Raw genomic sequence first — 22,682 nt, 5'->3', positions numbered from 1 at the left:
ACTTCTGAGCCCCTAGTTCCTGTCTTCTGCTCTGGGCCCCTGAGCTCTGTTCCTGACCCTTGCTAAGCAACTGTCTCCTGGGTGTCGGGCATCTTTGTCGCCTCCAGACCACCCCCATAGCCGCAACCCAGTCCTCTGGTCCTAAACAAATATAAACACCAGCATAAGTACAAGCAGACTGCTTCCACAGTTTTTCCCCACTCTAGGTCAATATCCTACCACAAGTTATATTTCCTTGTGATAGGCTTGGGAACCTCCGCTCCTTGATCGGCTGCTGGGGGGCCTCCCACCACTGCTGGTCGATCAGCCACCAGGTGACTCCCCACTTCTCAACCGGCCGCCTGAAAATCCCTGGTTTAAAGTAGCAGGAGATCCCTAGCTCTCAGTTACACCCACCCATACTTACGCTATTGCCATATTGCACCACCATTTCTCCTTTTTTGACAAGGGGAGGTGGTACAATATGGAGTCACATGGTTGCAATGCATCATAGGACATAAACCCAGCTGGGAAGTATATCCTATCATGAAAAATGAAAGCAGGAAGCACCTGAACTTTGACACTTTAGAATAAAAATAATTCATTTTTCAGACAAAGGAAACACTGCACAGAAACTGGATGCTTTGCATTAACATTTTTATTTGATTCTAATTTTTCTACTTTTAACCAACTGTAATTTCAAATCTTTTTCTAATACATACAGATTGAAAATAGAATTAATAAATATTTAACTTGGGAAGGAGGTTCCTAGTAAACTGTGTGCTACTTCAATCAAAGCATAATTATGTTACAACAGAGTAGAACTGCTTGCTGCTAATTACTTTGCATCATGATTACTTTGTTGTTTCTGATTTGTATGCTTAGTTTCTTGCAGCTGTCTAAAGCTGTGAACAACAAGGTCCTAATTTTTCTCCTGATATTTTAGACTCCTCATTTTCTTTTGTCCTTCTGATCTGTCTACAATTTTAAGGTCAGCTCATCTGCAGTGGAAATCAGCACTTATAGACTTGTACTAACACTGGCTAGAGAACTGGGCATCCTTGTCTAGCAGTTCCTGTATGCTTTGTGATTCAGCAATATCCATTTTCTTATAATCACCTTAATCCAAAAACCATAATTCATCTCTTTCCGTTAGAAAAAGAATGCTGATGCCTAACATGACTTCCTTCTCCTGATGCCGTCACACTTCCTTCTCTCCCCTTCCTGTCTGCAAAAAGTATACGGCATGATTGAAGTGTTAATATTTCTTTTAACAAGAGCTTTAACAGTCTTTGTGGCAGCAAGCCTGTGAAGCAACTGGCAGTTCCACAAGTCTCTCATGTAATCTGTGATAGTTTAAATGTTTTCTATATGTGATATTTAACAGTACTTGCTTTATTTCCTTGTTCTATGTGAAAATGGATCTGCTGCAAACATAATCTTGAACTAATGTTACATAAGAGAATCATGTGACATGATAAAGGTGCTTGGTGTGTAAGCATAAATCAAATGTTCATGAACCATTAACTGTGATGATATGCTTCTAATCTAGATGAGATTACAGGAGTTTAAGTTAAAAAGCCACCAACACAAAGATAACAGCAAAAGTCCTTCTGTCTAGATAATTCAATTAATAAACATGGGCACCAAATTTCAATCTGCACTAACTAGGTGTGAACTGATAAAGATACCGATGGCTGTTTATTAACCAGCTGTATTAGCTGATACCAATCTGGTAGCCGATTTATAGGAATGCAGCCAGGCAACATGGAGAGCAGCACCCTGCAGGTAAATCTGTGGTAGGGAAGGTGCATGGGGGAGGGAAGGGGTGTGGGGGGGGCAGATCAAGGCCCCCGCAGTTAGGGAGGGAGTGGGGCAGGGGCAGGTGCTGCCCAGCCAGGGCAGTGAATGGGACCCCAGGGCCAGGGCGGGAAGTGGGATGGAGGCATGCATGGCTCATCCAGGGGGCGTGGGTGGTTGGGGTGGGGGGAAGCTCCCTGCTGCTGTGCGCACCCCTGGGGGAGGCATGGGGGGCCTCCATGTGCCCCCTAGATTTGTGTGTGGGGCACATGGAGGCTGCTTGCTGTGGGCTTGGGACCAGGGGTGGTACCAGCCTCTTCCTGGTGGGGGAGGCTGGGCTCAGAGAGGCTCAACTGCATGGGGTGAGCAGCAGTGGTGGTTCTGGGAGGGGTGGCTGTGGGGGGTCTAAGGCAAACTGTGGTGTGTCTGTAGCCCCCACTAGCTCCGCCTCTGCTTGGGTCTTTCCACCCTGCTGCCTTTCCCTTGGGAGTCCCCCCCACTGCAGGGTGGGCATGGGGTGAGCAGCCAATGCAGGGCTCCTGAGGGAAAGGCAACAGAGCAGAGACCCCCAAGGAAAGGCAGTGCTAGGTGGGATTTCGGGTGGGGGGTGTTATGGCCTCCTCAAAATTCACTTTAGCCCCCCATAGCCACCCCTCTGAGTGCCACTGTTGCTGCTGCCTGCCCACCCTGCACAGCTGAGCCTGCTCCACTCCTGCCTGCTCCAAGCACAGCCCCAGCCCAGCCCCTACACTGGGAAGAATCTGGCACTACCCCTGGCTCTGAGGCCCATGCAGAAATCTGGGAGCTCCAGCCTCAGGGTCCCATTCACTGCCCTGGCTGAGCTGCCCCTGCCCCACATTCTTCCTCATCATGGGGGCCTCGAGCTTCCCCTCTCCCCCATGCCCCTTTCCCTCCACAGACTTACCTGCAGGCTGCTGCTTTCCATGCTGCCTGGCTGCACTCCTGGCCATTTGCATGCTGCAGCTGTGCACATGCATGTGGCGTCCAGGGGCCCTGGCCAGAAGGCATATTATATTTATTGGTGATGTTATTGGCTACACCAACCAAAACAATAGCCAATAATGTTAAAATTTTCCTTTTATCAGTGCCGATCAAATATGCAACCGATATATCACTAACTTCTCATTTAACTTTTAAAAATGTTTTCTGTGTTCTGCTTTTTGTATCCAATATTCAAATAAAGATGAGAGCTGCATTACTTAATAAATGCTATTTTAAAAAAATCTTAGTACAGTAAAAGCTCTGTTATCTGGCATACCCTGGGAATGGGGGATGCTGGATAACAAAATATGCTGGTTAATTGAGCAGTCCGGGCCGCCGCTTCTCCTGCTACATCTGGGGTGTCCTGCCACCCCTCCCGCGGGCCCTGTGGGACAGGGAGGTGGGCCCTGCACAGCCTGTCATGCCCCCGGGCCATGGTGGCTTGGCAGTGCAGGATGCTTTGCCCTGGGCCGTGGGGCCTCGAAGAAACCAGAAGTGCCACCATGGGCACTTACGATTTCACTTTATCTTACAACTGGCATGCTGGTTAATTGAGCATGCTGGCTTGTAAGATGCCAGTTAACAGAACTTTTACTATAGTTCTTTTATACAAGAGAAAAGGCCACCCTGTTATAGAATCATAAGATTGGAAGGGCCTCAAGAGTCAACAAGTTTATCTAGTCTTAGTTCCAAATATCCAGTTCCCCACCTAGTACAAATAACTGGTTGGAATCTAGGGAGCAAGCTATATTACTGAAAAGTAAGTACATGTTTATTAGACTGGTAACTTGGGCTCTAGTACTGCAAATATATGCATCTCAAAACCTCATTGGGATTACTAATGGAACAAACTATGACTTGGAGTTTTATTTTACCAGAGGAAAGATGCATTTTTTTCTTATTATAGATTTAAATCATTACAGTATTGAACAAAGATATTGCTCAGTGCAGAGGCAAGTGAGTGAAAAGCTACAGCCTTTGTTTTCCCAAAAGACAGATCAAATAATCCAATAGTCCTTCTGGCCATAAAATCTACAGAATCTCACGATCATAATAGTTATCCCTATGATTCTTCAAAGGGGGGAAAAGGGTACTGTACCCATCAGGCTTCGATCATCGGGTCTTGTACCACCCGGCTTTGGGTGTGTAGGGCTGCCCGTCGCTCTGTCCCTGTGATTGTACTGCACGGACGTCCCGCCCCGGGGTAGCCTCCACCCCAATCTTGCCTGCCACGATTTTGCTTGTTCCTTCAGTGGTTGGTTCCGACTACTGGGGCTCACCCGGCATCTGGGATCTCTAGACGGCAGTCTTCCATGAGGCTCCAACCTCCCCTACACCTCGCCCTGATACCCAGCCTTGACAAGTCACTGATGTCTCTTGGCCCTACCCTTGCCTATTGGTGTTCTGGGCACTCTGGTAGATATGTACGAGGTCTGACCCAACTCCCCAAATCTGAGTTACAACTTTAGGGGTCTACCCGGTTGTCTTGACTTCCTCTAAGGCGATACCTTTCCCCTGATTGAGCAAACTCTAGGGCCCTATGCGACAGGCCTTCTGACCCCTCCAAAAGTGGGAAACAGAAAGAAACAAAAGAAGAAACACTATTAATACCAGCAAATTTCTGACTACACACAAAATGGGCTAGCCGAGCCCCGAGAATTCTAGCTGGCCCTGTCCTGAGTACACATACGTCTGGCGGTTAACACACACTCCTTTTCACCCTGCGGACCCCCTGCATATTAGCTGGACCCTTAATGGTCCCTCTACTTCCGCCCACCCTGTGTCCCCCGCCGGGCAGCTCTATACAGTTGGAGCTTGTCTTCTGCAGCACCTCTCGCTGCTTAGGCTCTCCATTCCCTGCCTGGGTTTGCTTCTGGAGCCTTCCCAAACCCGCACCGATCCCACCTGAGTCGACCACTCGAGTTCCTTCACTCTCTCCTCTTCTTCGGGGCAATCTCTGTTGTCAGCTTCTTCGCTCTGAATCCTGGGATCTTTTCCCTCGGCTCCTTCGTCTGAGTGAGATGTATCCGCCTTCTCTCTCTCCGTGGTGATGCTGGCATCCTCCCTCCAGCGGGCTTCGAGGCAGCCTTCTGCCCTGTGAGAGGCAGTCCTGCCTCCTCTTACCCCTAATTGGGGTTCCAGGAATACCTTCCCTGTTGACTCTCCTCATGGTCTTCCCTCCTCTTCTCTTTCGCCCATGCTGCCTCTTATCCTCCAGCGCTGGCTCCGCCTGCTCCTCCCCACAGCTGGCCACAGTTTTAGAAAGACGCGGCTAACAAGCCACGTGGGTCCTGCTGCCACTTCCAGTTTTGCCGCAGCATTGGCTGGAGGTAAGGGATTCTCCGTTTTTGTCTTCCTCTCCTTGCCTTCCCTGGTATGTTCTGGCACCCGGGGTTCCCCTTTGGCCCCTTGGGGTCTGTCCCCTGTATCCTCCCTGTGACAGGTACTTTTATAATTTTTTAGATACAGATCTAAAAGACTGTTATAAAGCCAAGATCACACAGAAGTCCAATTTCCCAGGCTCTAAGATAAACATTAAAAAATTACTTGTGTGGAAGGGGCAATTGTAATGTGTTTTTTGTTCTTTTTGTATATAATTAAGAGGTCCTGCCTGCTCTGCTTTGCATTCAATCCTTTAAATATTCTCCATAAAGGGGAAGGGATTTTCCATCAGACTAAAGGGGCTAGGCCTATTCAGTTTAGATACTTGAGTTGGCCCATGATAAGGGTTTACAAAATACTAAATGGTGAAAAGAAAGCAGATAGGGATTTATTATTTACTGTCTCTCAGAATACTAGAAATAGGGGACATAAAATGAAACTAGTAGGTAGGAAGTTCTTTTTCTCAGTATGTGTGATTTAAACTGTGGAACTCATTGCCACAAGATGTTGTGGAAGCTGACAGCAACTAGATTCAGAAAGGGACTGGACAGATTCTTGGAGGAAAGGTGCATCAGTAGCTATCAAATGTGGGAATTAGGGGTACAGCCTCTAAAACAGAACTTCTTAGACCTTAAATGCTGGAGGCTGTAAGTGACAGTGGAAAAACTCCTGGTCATGCCCTCTTCACTCTCTTTCTCTCAGCATCCACTCTTTGCCACTGCGTGACACAGGGGTTTTTTTCCACCTTTGTTTAGCTTCTGAAACTGTACAGGGTGTGGCCTTGGCACTTCCTTGCATAGACCACATCCATAGCAGCCACAGTCTTGTGCTTGGCATGCTCTATGTGGGTGATGGCATCACAGATCATATTCTCCAGCTCCAGGAATACCTTCAGCACCCCATGGGTCTGCTTGTAGATGAGGCTAGAGATGCACTTCATGCTGCCACACTGAGCCAGGAGGCAGATGCCTGGCTTGGTGATGCCCTGGATGTAGTCCTGGAACACCTTCCTGTGGCTCTTGGTGCCACCATTTCCCCAAGCTCTTACTGCCCTTGTCTTGACCAGACATGTTAGCAGAACTTCCACTCCGAGCTCAGGATACTGGGAAAGATGAACCTGTAGTCTGACCTAGTAAATGGCACCTCTTTTGCTCTTATGAAAAAGAGAAAAATAGTGTAAAAAGGTTGGCTTGGAGGTCTGATAGGTAGGGCAGTAGATGATGAGTGTGAACTTGAATTATAGGGCAGGAAGCAACTTGCATCTTCACTAATCTTCTCCAGTTTATGTTCTGCTCAAAATATACTTAGCATTTAAAAATAATTTGTTTAAATAATTTACCCACAACATATCAGCTGGCTTTGAACTAAATGCAGCTGCTTAAATTTCACAAGGGATTTTCCCTAAAAACTGAGAGGAAATCCCTACTTTTTATTATAAACCATTAATTTATTAAATGTATCAGTTATCAATATGAATCTTTATTAAAATTAATTGAGGAGAATGTTTTTATTCTGATCGGTGTGAAAATAACTCTTTAGGAGTACTGAAAACCGTCTTTGTTTTAATGTCTTGAATCCAAAAGGTAACACATTTATACATTAGACATGTACCCAAGCTGCAACATGTGGAGCTAAGTCTACATGATACAAAGTTTAGAGTGTTTGGCATCTAATTAAATAACGTATTTCAAAAGTTATAGTCAACTGGACAACATAAATCTATATCCAGATTAACATTGACTTTTCCCTCAAATTCAGAGATGCGGTTCAGGCCCAAATTTAATTTACATATGCATCATAACTGCTCTCTGATCTACATCCTACGCTTTGATTCATAAAAGTATTACGCAACTTCTAGCATGTGAACAGTCTGACTGCAACAGGTTTTCAGAAAATTTTATGCAACTATTTAAAGTTTTTTTAGGGCTTTGTTACATATTGAAATTTAGGTGGCTCCTGGAACTCTTTACCCCTGGATTGTCCACACATTAACATCTGAAACTAGTTTTAAGTATACTTTAGGCAGCTTAAAGTTATGCTACTCTGGGGCAGGTTTATCTCTGATATGTGTTACTCAGCTCATGTTCCATTAATGTGTGGCCATTCACCACAGATGATCCACCCAAGTTGCAGTCCTCCAGCATCCCAGGATGCACAGTCCCTTCCCCCACCCCACTGTCCTGTGTGGATAAACTTTCTACCTCTTGAACTCTACTGCCCAGTGGATGGTTTTGGCACCAAGCCAACTTCCCCTCCCACTCCTGGACGTGTGACCTTCCAACCCCCAGGGGTGCAACCCTGTGCAAACAGCCTGCAGAGCACATGCTGGCTAGCCGGATCACAGGGCATGGACAAGTCCAGGAGTGGAGTCTAGGGGAGACTGGAGGAGGGAACAAGGTAGGGGGCTGGATTTATCTCCCCATGAGCTGGGGCTTCCTTCCCAGGGCAGGGGCTGTAACTTCTCCCAATAGCATCTTCCCTCACTGTTCCCACCTTCTAGCCACCCCAGGAAGCACAGTCGGCACCCCCCACACCCACTCCCAAATCCCAATTTATTAAAACATGAGACCTTCTTTAATTTACATCCTCTCTATTTTTTAATTCTTTTTCCCCTTTTTTTAATCCTTCAGTTGCTGACTTCCTTCATTTTGCCGCCCTTCCCCCACCCCCACTTCCTTTTCACCTCCCATTTCATTACCTATCACCTCCTATTAATTCTCCTGGGTTCATGTTCCTACCCCCCATAACCCATCTCTCTCACAGCCCCATCTAGGGCAGGGATAAAAGCCTTTCCTGGCTCACCTACCCTGTAGTGACAACTCACAGCTGTAGCATCTAGACAGGCCCCTGCTCACCAGCCCTCTAGTGCAGGGGTGTCCAACCTTTTTGAATGTAGGGCTGGATCATGAACGTTGTATCACCTAGTGGGCTGGTGAGCCATATTCAAAGACCTCACAGGAAGCGGTATTACATCAGGAAGTGATGTCACATGACCTTTGACACCAATGAAGCTGCAGGAAGTGACAATAAAATAGGTCTGGAAATGTGGTTTAAAATCCAAAATAAAAACAATATAAAAGCAACTATGAAATAATACCAAACACATGACTAAAATAAACACTTTTGCTTCTACTCGCTTCTCAATGAATGAAAGAAGCATAATGCAGGCTTGCCCTGGGACACCTGGGCATACAGCACCAGGTAGAGGAAGCCGTGGAGGAGCAGCTGGCTGTTGGCCTCCAGCAGCAGCAGCGAGGAGGAGGACAAAGAGAAGCAGCACCTCAGGACGCTGCTCGGCTCCATCGGGGACAAGAAGCCAGGTCTTCACACACAGCCATGCGCGCGCAGCCTGTCTCCCTCCTCACCCCCAGCTCCCATGGAGGAGGAAGAGGAGGGAGGCATGAGTGTGACCTTGTGCTTCCCCCTTACAAGTGCATGCATGTGTGCGGCACCCCCACGCGGGCTTCTTAGCATCCTGCCCAGGGATGCGGCCCCACTGACAGCCGGGCAGCCATCTTTCACGCTCACACGCTCATCCCCATACTGGACCGTGCCACCCCACCCCACCCCATGCCACCCCTTCCCTGCCAATGCAGTGCAGACCGCCTCCCGGTGCAGAGCTTAAAGGAGCTGCGTGATGGGCACGGAGGGGGTGTGGGGGCGCCTTGACCCAGAACCTGGGACCCGCCTGGTGCGAGCTCACTTGCCCCAGCCTCCATGGCTGCAGTCGGGGGAGCTGAGAGAGGGACCCTGCTACCCCTGGGGAGAGGGCCAGCAGTCACCGGGCAGCCAACTGCCTCATAGTCCATGTTCACTGGTCACCTGCTGAGGGGCTGGGGGAGGGACAAGGGGTGGGAACGAAAGTAAACAGCGTTTACTTTTGTTTCCTGTCGCAGCACCTCAGGCCTCAGAAAACAGGTTGGCGGGCTGCATGGCAGCCCGTGGGCTGTATGTTGGACAAGCAAGCTCTAGTGTCGTCACACTTTTGCAGGTGAGGGACAGCGGGAGAAGGTTTTTAGCCTGAAGGTTTTTAACTGCTCCAAACTGCACTGCTCAAATGTTGATTAGTGTTAGCGCTAGCTTGAAAATGCAGTGCCCTTATATTAAGGGACATGTCAAATACTAGTTTTGTTGAAGGTCAATTCTGTTGAAGGTAAAAGTTGTATATGCTGTTCTCTAATGGCTGACCTATAAACAGCTAGGACAAGGACTGTGGTTTCTTCTGTCTTTTTAGTGTTGAGCGCTTTGCTTTTTTTTAGCCAATTATAAGTAGGGACCTACTTAATTTGCAGCTTCCCACATTTCACAGAAACCGCAAAATCTGGGACTGTCCATGAAATCTGTGAAATCAACCAAAACCAAAACTTAATAAAATGATGGCTCCCCAGTGGGAGCCAGTGGTCCTTGCTGCCAGGAAGCGAAGGCACTGGCTGGCAGGGCAGCACAAAGGGCAGCCAGCAATCAAGGCTACCCCCTTGTTGTCCCTCTTCTCCTCCTCTCTGAGTCCTCTTCACCAATTAGCACTGAGGGTAGGGGCCTCTCTGCCAGTCGGTGCCAAGGGGTAGGGCTGCCATGAAATGACTGGAATTAAAATTTTCCAACAATCAACCTGCAAAATTAGTAAGTCCTCCCGTGATTTATGTAGACCCCTATTTATAGTAAAAAACCTCAAACGGCAAGATAGTTCATGTACAGTTAAGCAATCAAGTCAGAAATGACTACAGTGAATTGAGCACAGCGTGTGTGTGTATTATGGCATAGACTTTTATTATGTGATCACTTACTATTTCTCAAATAAATAAGTCATCCAAATCTAACAACTTCATGATCTGCTAAAACAATATGATGGTTTTCTTTGGCTCAAAAGATGTACTCATATAATAAATCACATACAAAATGGCCAAATTTCAAAAAATATTCTAGATGTATATACTGCTAAAACTGTACCTATGTTGTACAACTCCCTCTTTTACTATTAAAAACACAATCAGACTTTGCTACATGGAAACTCTTAAAAACATAAGTCAAATTTCTATGATGATAACAAGCCTAAATTCAATTTAGACTGTAAGATCATTGGGGCAGTGCCATCTTTTTGTGATGTATTTGTACCTCTGTTCACTGCCACAATGCATATGACAGAAACACCTGTTAGAAATTCAGTTGTCTAAATGGGAATTATACATTCATGTAATATCACTTAATAAAAGTAGTGACACAATAGCTTGATTCTATACAGTTTCACCCTGGATATATACCAGCAGGGCTTTGGAACAACACAAACCTATTTTTTTCAGGTTCCACACATACTCCCAAGGCCAGAACATTCAAACGTCTTTCTTTCTGCCCCTATCCCTGTGTTGGTAAATGAAACCCAGCCAGCTGTGGACCTTTGCTTAAAAGAACACCTTCTAACCCTGATAAAAATTTAACCAATGGTCTGCATTCATAATTGTGAGCTGCTGCAGCTGCACTTTTTCTAGTTTTTTAAAGTGCGTAGGAGTGCTCTGATAATAACATTTTGTTTAAAATTCATACTTGTCTTGAATGGTGCTGTTGTATTTAGAATTGTTGTTAGACCTACTGCTGCATTTTAGTTTTATAAAGTACTGTTATGTTAATTTAGTCGCTCAGTAAATTTGTCAGTTGCTTTATTCCAGTTTGTCAACTTAGCCTTGCCCTTTGCCCTTCTCTGACTTGTTTGTTCATTTCCCAAGTTAATGTGTGTGCATCATGACATACGTGATAGATAACATTTTTATTTCTTGATTGATTGTCCTTGGCACATTGTGGTTGGTTGTCAGTTACATCTTGAAGAACACTGCTTGCTTCCCAAGGGTGTTTTCTAAGGCAGAGAACGCTGTAATGCCAATCTCCAAATCCTGTTTGATCTACTGATATAAATTGATGAAAAGTGCCACCACACTACTCTAGAAAAAGGGCATAAAGATTAAAAATCAAAGGAAGGCAAGGAACATTATTTTTTAGACTATACAATTTCATTTTTAATAAGGAAAGTGAATAAAATGCAATACTATATCTTACTTTGACTATGGTGTTCGTTCTTCATCTGTTATAAACAGTAACATTGAACTACACCAGTCTCTGTCCAAAATGCTCTTGAAAAGGTATATTCATGCTGGTGGGGCTGCCCAATCATTAATTATTCCTGGTTTCTAAAATGAGTTCATTATAATCCAATGTGAACTTAGTAGCCATTTACCATATTATTTTGCATGGTGTTGACACTGCATACTGGGAATAGAGGGAGAAAATCAACACATTCTTGATTGCTAAAAAGCTTTTACTTTCCCTCTGAATCTCCATTTCACATCTCTTCACTGAAATCTGAAAAAATGAACTAGTTATCTGGCTTTGGTTGTAAGCCTGACATACATTAAGGAGACAAGTCACCAGATCTGGTAAGCAGTGGCTGATTTTTGTTTTGATTACAAGGGATAAAATCCCTTACTTTATCGTTTGGAAAAATATTATTCAAATCTTCCTAGCCTCATGAGGCTAAATCAACAAGTTAACCATCTATTTTTGCCACTAAACATGACTTCGTAAACGGAACACTCTCCTCTAAATACTGGGGAGTTGCAACTGAATAGCCCATGTGCTATCCCATTATACTTGATGTAACTATCAATTTTAAATTGCATATAGTACTGCATTTTTTGATATTGCTAGACTGCAGCCAGTGGGGCACTGGCTAATAATATCAGATTTGGGTTAATTAGCTCTATGAAACATGTTATTTTTCTTTTTAAAAATGACCTTGTGAATTAAAGTCAGGATTTTTAATATTTCTGGTTATTTCTTTCCTTTGAAAGTAGCACCCTGTTTCTGTGAATTATTTTTAAATGGACTTTGTTTTGTAGACCATGGAAATGGGAATGTTTTGTGTTCTTCTGCTTCTGCCATGGCAATTAACTAACAAATGCTAGTCCCAGAGCTGTGATAACAGCAGCTAATGATGTTGTTGCACAGAGGATCAGTCTGCACCTAAAATAGCTTTTGAACCCAAAGTGGAATTAAATAACTTTGGCCTTAGTCTTTCAGTACTTGAGCATGCAAGAATCCCAGTTGTGTGTGCAAATGTATACAGGAGGTGATCTAAGATATTTTGTTGCTCTTTAATTTTATCAGAAATCCTACTTGTATTTAATTTAGCCTGTTTGAGCTGTTGTACAAAGATCAATAGGACTACTTATATTTATAAATGTAAATATGGACATAAGCATTTGGTGCCATATTAGTTTTGGGCCATATTCACAACTAGCAGCTTAATCAATCTGAATGCTGGACAGACAGTAGACTAGAGTATGGAGGCAGCTATTTGTGGTGGTGACCACCTCTGCCCTGAAGGACACTTGAAGTGTGTCCAGATGAGTGGGAATGTATTTTTTTCAGTGCCTCAAAGCCTTCTGAGGCACCACAAAACACACACACTGCTCATGATTCCATTTGCTGCACTATAAATATGATACCAGGAAAATTAGATATGAGGAAATCCCACTACCTAAAAATCCTGCATCAGAAAAAAGTGGGGTGGCACGTGGCTGCAGTGTGCACTGCTTGAAACTAGAGCCTGGCTGACCAGAGCCACTCCCTGGCTGCTGGCCAGGATCACTGCACTTGGATCACTGCTGCTGCTGTCCTGGGAGGTCCCCAGTACCCCAAGTAAGACTTCTCAGTGCAGATGCTGGCTGCAGCCTCCCCTATGCCACTCGGGGCAAATTGCTGCATGCCAGACCATGCGTGTAGGGACGTGCCCAGGAATAACTAGCAACAACACAAATATGTGCTGCTGCTATTTGTCCCTGGGAAAACGCATGTTCCCGCTCAGGGGGACACTCCCTTTGGGCATTTGTAGCTGTGCTCTGGGAGTGAGAGGGAAAGGGTGCTTTACTTAGAGCGGCTCTTGGAGCCACTCTAGTTAAGGCACCCAGTGTGTCCTGTGTATCAGTGTCCCTACGCTTAAAAATGGAAGCAGGGGCGCTTTATGTAAAGCTTGTTGAATGAGCTTTTGATAAAGTGCCCCCACCGCCATTTTTAAGCACAGGGATGCTGATACACAAGATGCTGGAGATTACTGGAGTGTGGTAATTACTAGGGTCATGTGAAGCTTCAGTTGCTGATTCGATTCGGCCCAATTCGGTGGCTGAATCTCCAAATATGAATCAAATCAACAGATCCCTCAATCTCTCCCAGTCAAATTGGATCCCTCCGAATAGATTTGGAGAGATTTGATGATTCAGACATAGACACAACTTTAAAGGTTTTTTTTACATACCTCAAGGTACCAGGTGGCTTGTGAACGCTGCAATGGTGGAGTGGATGGAGCATCCCACAGGAGCGTGGGGGGATCCCCAGCACACTCAGTGGCAGACCTGAAAGTGGACCAGAAGCACTTCTGGTCCACTTCCGGGTCCACCACGGAGTGCACAGGGAACCCTCCCCCCCAACCCTCCAGCTCGGTGGCTGGTGCCTCCTGGATCTGGCGGGGTACCCAGGGTCTCCCCATGGCTGATCACCAAGCCAAGCAGACACGGGGAGGGGAAGGAGGTGTCCGGTGCACTTCTGGGTCCACCGCTAAGCACATGGGGGGCTCCCCCTGTGCTCCTGTGGGAAGCTCAATCCGCCCCACCATTGCAGCGTTCACGAGCCACCCCTGGTACCTCAAGGTATGTAGAAAAAACATTTAAAACTGTGTCTGCGGCTGAATTGCTAATTCTGTGGATCAGCATTGAATCTTCAGATTTGGATTCAGATGAATCGAATCACTGTCCCCCGATTTGGGCCAAATCTGAATCAAATATGGCCCATTTCATACACCCCTAGTAATTACCACTTTCCAGCACAGACTTGATTAATTAATTGAGTCTGCTCCAACGCACCATAATTACAGTGTGTCAGAGCGGCCTCACTGCTTATGTATAGATGCCCTTTATGCCTGAAAGTTGGTCCAATAAAAGATATCACAAAAAACCCTTGTCTCTCAGATGTCCTGGACCATTATAACTATACCAACACTGTGTCTCCTCTGTTTGTTAGGGCAGTTTTGAGATAATCTCTTGTCAAAGCTGCCTATGAACCAGTGGGTCTGGAAAATAGAAGACTACCGAATGCAATGGAATTATCTACTGCATCCACTCTTCTCAGCATATGGGCCATCTTTGGGGCACAACCAGAAATCTAGCCTAGAGTATATTATATAGGTGTAATGGGCAAGAGTCTGAGTAGATCCTTTGAAATTAATTATTTTTTTCCTAGCAGAGAATTGGTGTGAAATTCAGGCAAATGAAACTCTGCCAAACCTTAAATATACAAATCTGGAATTTGTTAAACAAATGAATTTTATTTTCCTAGAAGGATAAACTATTCCCATTCTTGGACCTCAAGTTTTATGCTTACAATGATCAAAGTTGCACTGATACCCTTTAAAATTTTAGTCCTAAATCTAGAAATGTACACCAGCAGAATATAGGTGCTAAAGTTCAGGAGTGTGATCCACAGAGCCTCTGACTAACTACATAGCTGCTTGAAAGTTTGTAGGTGCCTAAGCTTTAGCCAGTAAAGTTCCATAAGCACCTGAGGTTCTGCTACTGTGTATGCCCAGAACAGCTGACATCTTGATGGAACTTAATGCCTTTGTGTCTGTTATGTATTAGTTTGGGTTTTTCACACTGGGTGCTCCTATATCTTAACTCTCCTTAATTAATCAGATTTGCTCAGAGTATGACTAATGCACACTAGGAGCAGTCACTTTCCAATATTGTGGCAACCTTCATTCAAAACCTAGCCAGAGGAGAAGGATCTGGTAGAGCCTATTTCTTACACAGTAGCCTAGTGGCTACAGTACTTAATCAGGTAAGCTCTATGTACACCTCGGTCTGAAGGGCTTCAAAGCTACATCTCCCACTTCTCAGGAGAGTGTGATGGCCACCAAAACTGCATACACACTTTCAAATGATCTGGGAGAATTCTCCTGGTTTTGTTTTCCTGGTAGAAAAACTTACTCAGAGACACCTGAACAGATATTTGAATGCTGAGCTCCTGAGGAGTAGAATTTGCAGTGCTGATGCTGCACAGCCAGTGAAGGATTTGTGATAAACACTTAACTGTTTAACTAGGATGGCCGTTCAGAGGTTATCAGTTAGGTTTTGCCTCTTGAAATTAGTGCTGTTCCTTATGGTAATGTGTTTCAATTACTTTGTGTTACTGTGGTCAAACACTTATAGATTCATGAATTGTAAAGGGCTGGAAGGGACCTTGCAGGATCGTCAGGTCCAGTCCCCCTGCACTAGGCAGGAAAGACAACTGGGGTCAGGTGACCCCAGCGAAGTGACCGTCCAGTCTCCTCTTGAAGATTTCCAGGGTAAGTAATTGCACCACCTCTGGAGGGAGTTTATTCCACAGTCTGGACACCCTAGCTATGAAGAAGTTTTTCCTAGTATTAAGCCTGAAATGGTCTTCCAGGAGTTTGTGGCCGTTACTTCTGTTTTTCCTCCAGGGTGCCCTGCTGAACAGTTGTTCGCTGAACCCTTGATGTATTCTCCAATGTAGCGGTAAGCTGCTACCAAGTCCCCTTTCAGCCTTCTTCTTTTTAGGCTGAAGAGACCCAGGTTCCTCAGCCTTTCCTTGTATGGCTTGCCTTGCAAGTCGCTGATCATACGGGTGGCTCTTCTCTGGACTTTCTCAAGCTTTTCCACATCCTTGTTTAAGTGCGGCACCCAGAACTGGATGCAGTACTCCAGCTGTGGTCTCACCAAAGCTGAGTCAAGCTGAAGAATCACTTCCTTGGTTTTGCTTGAGATGCATCAGTTGATGCATGCCGGAGTAGTGTTTGCCCTGCTGGCTACAGCATCTCACTGACAGCTCATGTTCACACTATGTTCTATTATTACCCCTAGGTCCCTTTCAGTCATGGTGCTAATCAATATGGTGCCACCGAGCCTGTAAGTATGTTGGGGATTGTTTGTCTCCAGATGGAGCACTTTACACTTCTCAGTTGTTGAACTTCATCTGGTCTGGTCCGCCCAACTTGCCAGCCTGTCTAGGTCCACCTGTATGTGCAGCCTTTTTTCAAGCATGACCACGATTCCCCATAACTTGGTGTCATCCAGAAACTTGGCCAGTGAGCTCTTCACCTCCATATCCAAATAATTGATAAAGATGTTGAAATGTACTGGACCAAGCACGGACCCCTGAGGGTCACCACTGGTCACTTCTCACCAGGATGACATGGATCCGTTCATTAGAACTCTCTGGGTCCTACCCTGCAGCCAGCTTCCTACTCACCTGTCAAGCAGTTAAGCCTGCAATCCTCCAATTTTCCCATGAGAACATCATGGGTTTCCAGATCAAACACCTTTTAGAAGTCTAGGTATACAATGTCGACCTCCACTCTCTCATCCATGTGAAGAGCTACCTCGTTATAGAAGGAGATGAGATTGGTAAGACAAGACCTGCCCATGACAAAGTCATGATGGTCCTCATTCAGAATCCTACCTTCTGCAAGTGTATTGCACATAGACTCCTTGATGAATTTTTCCAGGATTTTCCCTGGGATAGAAGTTAGGCTAATTGGTTGCCAGGGTCCCCTCTCCTCCACTTCTTGAAGATAGGCACAACATTGGTCCTCTTTCAGTCTTCAAGGACCTCCCTTAAGTCAGTGCTTTCCTGTTTGCTTCAGCAAAAATGTGGAATCTGGCCTTGCAATCCTGTCTCTACACAAGGTTACCCATAGTTTGTTCCAGTCTTTAGCAAATTGAGGATGTATGCAAGATGGAGGCACTTCTGTGCCAAGGCCTTTAATGCGTTATTTACGTTCTCTGCTCAGCTGAAGCAGTAGAGTCCAGCAAGCAACACACTGTCTCCCAGGGAGACAGATGGGAGGAAAGCAGCCTGAGATGCTGGAGGCCTGTGCTTTGCCTTCTTTTAGAAGGGAACATGCACAGACATCTGCAGCCCTGGAAATACTCTTCTAAAGCAATTTAACCCTGGTTGTTCCCAGGTTACTTTTCTCCTGGAGAACCCATTTTTTCTCTTGGAGAGAAACTTTGTGCACACTTGTGTACACTTGTGGATATCTGTACATGGCCCAAGTTATAGGTTAGATTGAGGTATGGGCACTCAGTCACTCAAGCTGGGCAACTGTTTAGCAAGCAACACAACATACAGGGGCCAGTAAGTGAGTGTCCAAGAGGGAGTCTGATTAAATCACTTCCTGGAGAAGACCTTTCTCAGAACTTCTTATCCGTTTTGCATTCAACAGGCATTGAATAAAATACATAAACAGCATTGGGAACAAGGCGTGGAGACCAGGTCTCTCCAGCTCAGATAAACACCATTCTCCTAGGGATTACTTTTTTACTCTCTTCTTTGGGCCCCAGGTGTCTTCCACTTTGTAGAGGGCAGAGCTTGTAGAGCTTCAACAGAAGGGATGGAGAATTTCTGGAGCCTTGCCCATAACCTGGTGGTTAGGGTGCTCACCTAGAAGGTAGGAGTTGTGTGTTTGAAACCCCTCAGGCTGTGAGGACATTTAAACCTGGTTTCCCAGTTCCTGGAGAAGTGCTGTAGATACTAGGCTATTACTAGGCACCACCACCTCCTTCTCCTTTAAAAGAAGAGTGATCCAGTTATCAGAACACCAAGGGATGACTTAGGTGCCTAAACTTAGGAAGGTGTTTTGGGCTGTGAATCCATTTCAGAATGGCACCTAAATTGAAGCTGAAGGTAGGCTTTTAAGTCTGGAGAAAAGCAAGATTTCTGAAATACTTTCTTTGGCATTTCCTGTGGCCTAGCTCAGGCAGTTCCCCATTTAGCAAGCTAGATTTTATGAGTCCTATTCCAAACCATCCCCTCCTTAGCATCACCACACCTAATTCCATTTCTACATCTGGCCCTGAGTGTTTTTCTGCTTAAGGTAAGTCATATGCATTAGGGAAACACAGTGGAGTTTTTCTCCTTTTCACCAATCAGCAAGGAAACTTATGGTGTGTTGTGTTATTTTTCTTGTCAGGGAAGTAGTTTATAAAATTTGAATCAAGTAGTAATTTACTTGGTGCCTTCATCTGCTTTATTAGGGTTATGGTGTAATTTACTTGAACCATAAATGTACAAAAAGCTGAAAAACCATAAATATACAGACAAACCTTGAATTTGCAGTAAACCTTGAGTTACATGTTTTATTTCCTGTGCTTACTGTTTTCTTCATGTATTCTTCCCTAATGCCCTTTATTCTTGAACTCCTGTTTGCCCCCATATATAGTTAATTTCTGAAGAAATAATTTGCACTTGTTACAGGAGATGGTCTAGACAAGTACCAAACTGAGTTTTTGGAACTTCGTCAAAGACTCTTGTATGCTGAAAAAGAAAATAAAAAGAGATCTCAAGAGCTGAGCAGTGCCCTGGATGAAATTAAACGTGTTGTTGCAAAGAGAGAAAACTCTACAGGAAATCATACAGGTTTGTGGTCAGAAAAAGTTTTTGCCTGAAGAGCTTAAAGTTTTATATGCTGAGGCATCATTCACTATTATCAATGGGAATAAGTTCTGTGTATGTCTGTGTGCAAGCATTTGCAAGACTGGGACATTACATTGGAAACCTGATAAGGCAGGGCTGTCTCAGCATGTGTTGGTAGAATCTGTAGCACAGTAGGGCCCCAATCTGATCAAGGTCCCTAGGTGTAACTGTACCATGATAATAAATTCATGTGAGCTTATTGCTGAAGTCTGCTGGAGACACTTGGGAAGCTTATATGATGTTTGAAAGATCTGGCATATACCTTCTACAGTGAACAGAAAAGCTAATCATTAATTCCCACGAAGAAGAATTTTTATTTGACCTACAGTACTCTCTAATAATATGACTCAGGTTTAAATTGTGTGTGTTGTAATATGCTACGCTTTTATTTGAGGAAAATATTTGAGTACTGATCGTAATCCTCTTGTGCTGGCCTTTTGTATGTGTCTTTTTTTTAAAGATGATACAAGGTGGAATGTATTCAATCTCACCAGTAAACCCTTCGTGCATCTTGCAAACATGTACTACTACTTACCTCACCTCCAGGAGCATGAAGATAGCCTGCACCCCAATGTTGTCATTGGTCAAGGGAGAACCGGAGGTAAGAATTAAAGGCTTGCTTTTGGGGCTTGCTTTTTCACCTTAAACACTGAGGTATTGTTTCGGGAATTGTTGTATCATTTACTGTTTTAATATGTTATCTGTTTCTATTACTTATCTTGTTTTTATTATAGGCCATCCCAGGCTTCTTCTTTTTTTTGGTGGGGTGAAGGTGGGAGGGGAGAGAGTAGAAAATAAAAGGGACATGCCCATTTTATAATTTTTTAAGTTTGGCCTACACAGTGTGAGATTTCTGTACTATTACCATACAACCATTGTAAAAAAAACATAGTGTTGATTACACTGAGCGATATCTTGTCAATGATTTCAAGGCAGAACTCCCCACTAAAATCTGAGGGAGGGCCACTGCTTAAAATTGTTTCTACGTTTGTAATCTTTGGCAGTTACTAATTCAGTTTCTGAAATATTAATGTCTCCCATACTGAGAGATACAGTACTGAGTAAGTAATTTGCTCAGCACTTCCTGTGAGAAAGTCACTTGCCCTCTAGATTAGTGGCAATTTAATATCTCATTATTTACATCTTACCAAATCTATACCGAGAACTAATGGTCCTCTCTCAGAATTACTGTGTCTTCAGATATCAGGTGCAGCCAACCATAAGTTTGCCAGAGGTACAAGTGTTTCTAAATAGTCAAAACTGCTTACAAATGCAATGTAGACCCAGCATTTAATATAAAAATGAAAATATCTGCAACAAAATTTCTGCTCGTCATGCACAATATACCATATAGCACAAAAAGCCTATCAAACCTCTATAGAAACATTAACTGTGTCAGTTAATTATATCAGGCAGTGAATTTCTATTTTTGATTATTCTTTTCTAGTATAATAGCTCTTATTTTGTGTGTTCACTTACTCATTGGGAACTCAAAATCAAAATGTTACTAAAGCTCCTATTTTAGCGGACCCCAATCCATGGGTTGGGGAAAACAGGTTGCCCCCAAGAGCTTCTGACATTTATCACTGCCACAAGAATTTAAATAATTAAATCAGAGGTTGACAGGGACAGTAAAGTGTAATTCCCACCCCCCCAGTGTGTTACTTGACCAGTACTGCTTCCCATGGACCATCAAAAGTCAAGGACTACTGCTGTATGTATATGACTTGAGATGACATGATTTTAACTTCTGTGTTTGCAGTCTCCCTAGTGATGGGTATTCCTACTGTGAAAAGAGAAAAACAAAGTTATCTTATCGACACGCTGAATTCTCTTTTCTTTGATGTATCTGAAGAGCAGAAAAATGATTGTGTAGTGATTATCTTTGTAGCAGAGGTGAGTTAGTGTGGAAAAAGTGCTTATAGTAATAACAAGATAATGTGGAAATCCATGTTTGACTATAGTTGTGTAGGAGATATTTCAATATACTAGTAACCACAGATTTTAAAAGGAATTTTTTATGCAAGTCAAATGTGGGAAAATGTTCCTTTTTTCTAGTTAAGAACTAGTTAAGTGATCAGGAGTTAGATTTTGTAGAGAATCCTATTAAATTCATTTCTAGAGAGTGATATAATACAACCTTAGAGTATAACAAATGCTGTTTATGACAAATGCCCACTTTTAGCAAGTCCAACAGCAATGACTGATTTTTTTTTTTCATTATTACACAGCTATTGTAGCAAACGCTCTCTTTTAATTAGCTGTTCTCATAGTCATAACGGAGGTTCATTATGAAGTTATACTATATTTCTTTGCAATGATGTTGGCAATTGTAATATTTCCAAATTACATGCTAATCTAGACTTGTTAGTGGTCAGGACCTTGGTCTTCTCATGTAGAAAACAACTAATAAAAGGATGCTACAGGGGGAAAAAACTGTCACGTGGTACTCTCAAAACCTCTAGCTGTGCTTGCACTTAAAGAAAAGCATATACTCCATTTTGTCTGTTAGCACAAGGTATTTTAGTAGTAGAATTAAAGGGAGAGTACTAAAGTTCCATGGAACCTGAAAAATGCAGACTTATTACCAAATCTGAAAGAAATACGGGCCCTTTATCTGTCCTTTGGGCTTATGCCCTACTTTGTGCTTACTGGTATTTTACAAGGGGCCTGACACCTGCTTATTAAATAGCATTTTTTCCTGAGAAAAATAATATACACTTCTTGTACATAAACATCTTCTGTTTGAAAAATGACACTGCATAAATTATGATTTTAAGATTAAAAATAGTTTTCCTCTCCCTGAATGTTTTGGTTTTATTGCAAAATACTTAGGGCCAGTAAGCTTCCCCAACAGAAGTGTATAATCTAGCAGCAGCTACTTGTGGACTGATACTGCTGGTTGGGAGACTGTTTAAGCACACTATCTAGCTCTTCTTATGCTTCCTTTTAACAACTGCTTCCTCACTGGATGACTTATTATGTGGCAAAATAGCATTTAGCCTTTTAGTTCAATTAAGATTGTAGCTGTTCAGACTATAAATAATACTTAGATTGTAATTTACTTTATCAAGATTAAAACTGTTATTAAAGTTGCCAGTGTAGCTCTCTCTCTTTGTTGACCTTAACATAGTTATATTTTCTTTATTTATTGCTGTTTTAGTATATATTTAATTAAGCTAAGTTACAGTTTTGTTTTTAAATAATGAACTCCAAACTGCTCGAAGGATCTCCATATTTTCATAGATCTTTAGAATCTAACTTAAAGCTTGTTAAAACCCAATGTTTTCCATATTAAGACTTAATTTTGATGCTGCAGCAATGGAAAAAAAAATCTGCCATTTTAATTTACAAACTAAATGCCATCATTTTGTATTAGGAGAAAATGCCTGTTAAGAGCTTTGGATATTGTTAGCCCAGGGCAAGGATGCTTTACTTGTATTTTCTTACCAACAACAGGCCTGAGTTAGGCTTTTTTTAAATCTCTATTGAGAACTGGAATAGAATATATTTACCTTGGCTGTAATTAGAGGCTGTAGACAGATTGGCCCAGATCAATGCTTGCTTGCCAAAATGGAGAGTCCAAAAGTCTGAAACATAGACTAAAGACCAGTATAAATGTAAATAAAGCATCTGTGATTTATATATTCAAATATCATTAAAATAATGTCTATTTGGCCCCCTCTACACATTACAGGTATTGAACAATTACCTGGTTAATTGCACAATTATCTGGAGACCAGCTACATGTGCAAAGTAGCTAGCACACCAGTAAAAAGCTCCAACCAGCTATAAAGTTAGACCTTGAAAATATGTACTTTATAGCTTTATACATTTATAGCTGGTTGCTGTCAAGCTTTAATTCGCACGTGTAACAGGATTTCCTCTGTGGCTGGGAGCCCCATTAGCTGCCAGCCACAGGGGTGCATCATGCTGCAGGTGTGCACCATGCCCAGCCTAAAACCCTCAAGCCTTAGGGACCACAG

At 43.5% G+C, this 22,682-nt stretch overlaps 1 protein-coding gene and 1 pseudogene across 1 annotated transcript in view; one reads left to right on the top strand and one right to left on the bottom strand.

Annotated features, from left to right (window-relative positions):
- MGAT4D (MGAT4 family member D) overlaps nt 1-22,682 on the top strand; it is a 97,073-nt gene that overhangs the window by 24,986 nt on the left and 49,405 nt on the right. Inside the window, exons 2-4 of the mRNA XM_019522118.1 lie at nt 18,478-18,639; nt 19,157-19,297; nt 20,459-20,592. Of these exons, the coding sequence (XP_019377663.1) occupies nt 18,478-18,639; nt 19,157-19,297; nt 20,459-20,592 (437 nt within the window). The remainder of the gene's footprint in view (nt 1-18,477; nt 18,640-19,156; nt 19,298-20,458; nt 20,593-22,682) is intronic.
- On the bottom strand, nt 5,824-6,233 carry LOC109301175 (annotated as a pseudogene).

This window comes from Gavialis gangeticus, unplaced genomic scaffold (genome assembly GCF_001723915.1).
Source record: "Gavialis gangeticus isolate Ggan-Ray unplaced genomic scaffold, GavGan_comp1, whole genome shotgun sequence".
NCBI classification, from domain to species: Eukaryota; Metazoa; Chordata; order Crocodylia; family Gavialidae; genus Gavialis; species Gavialis gangeticus.
The sequence above is the reverse complement of the archived record's forward strand: the minus strand, read 5'-3'. Positions and strand labels throughout refer to the sequence as shown.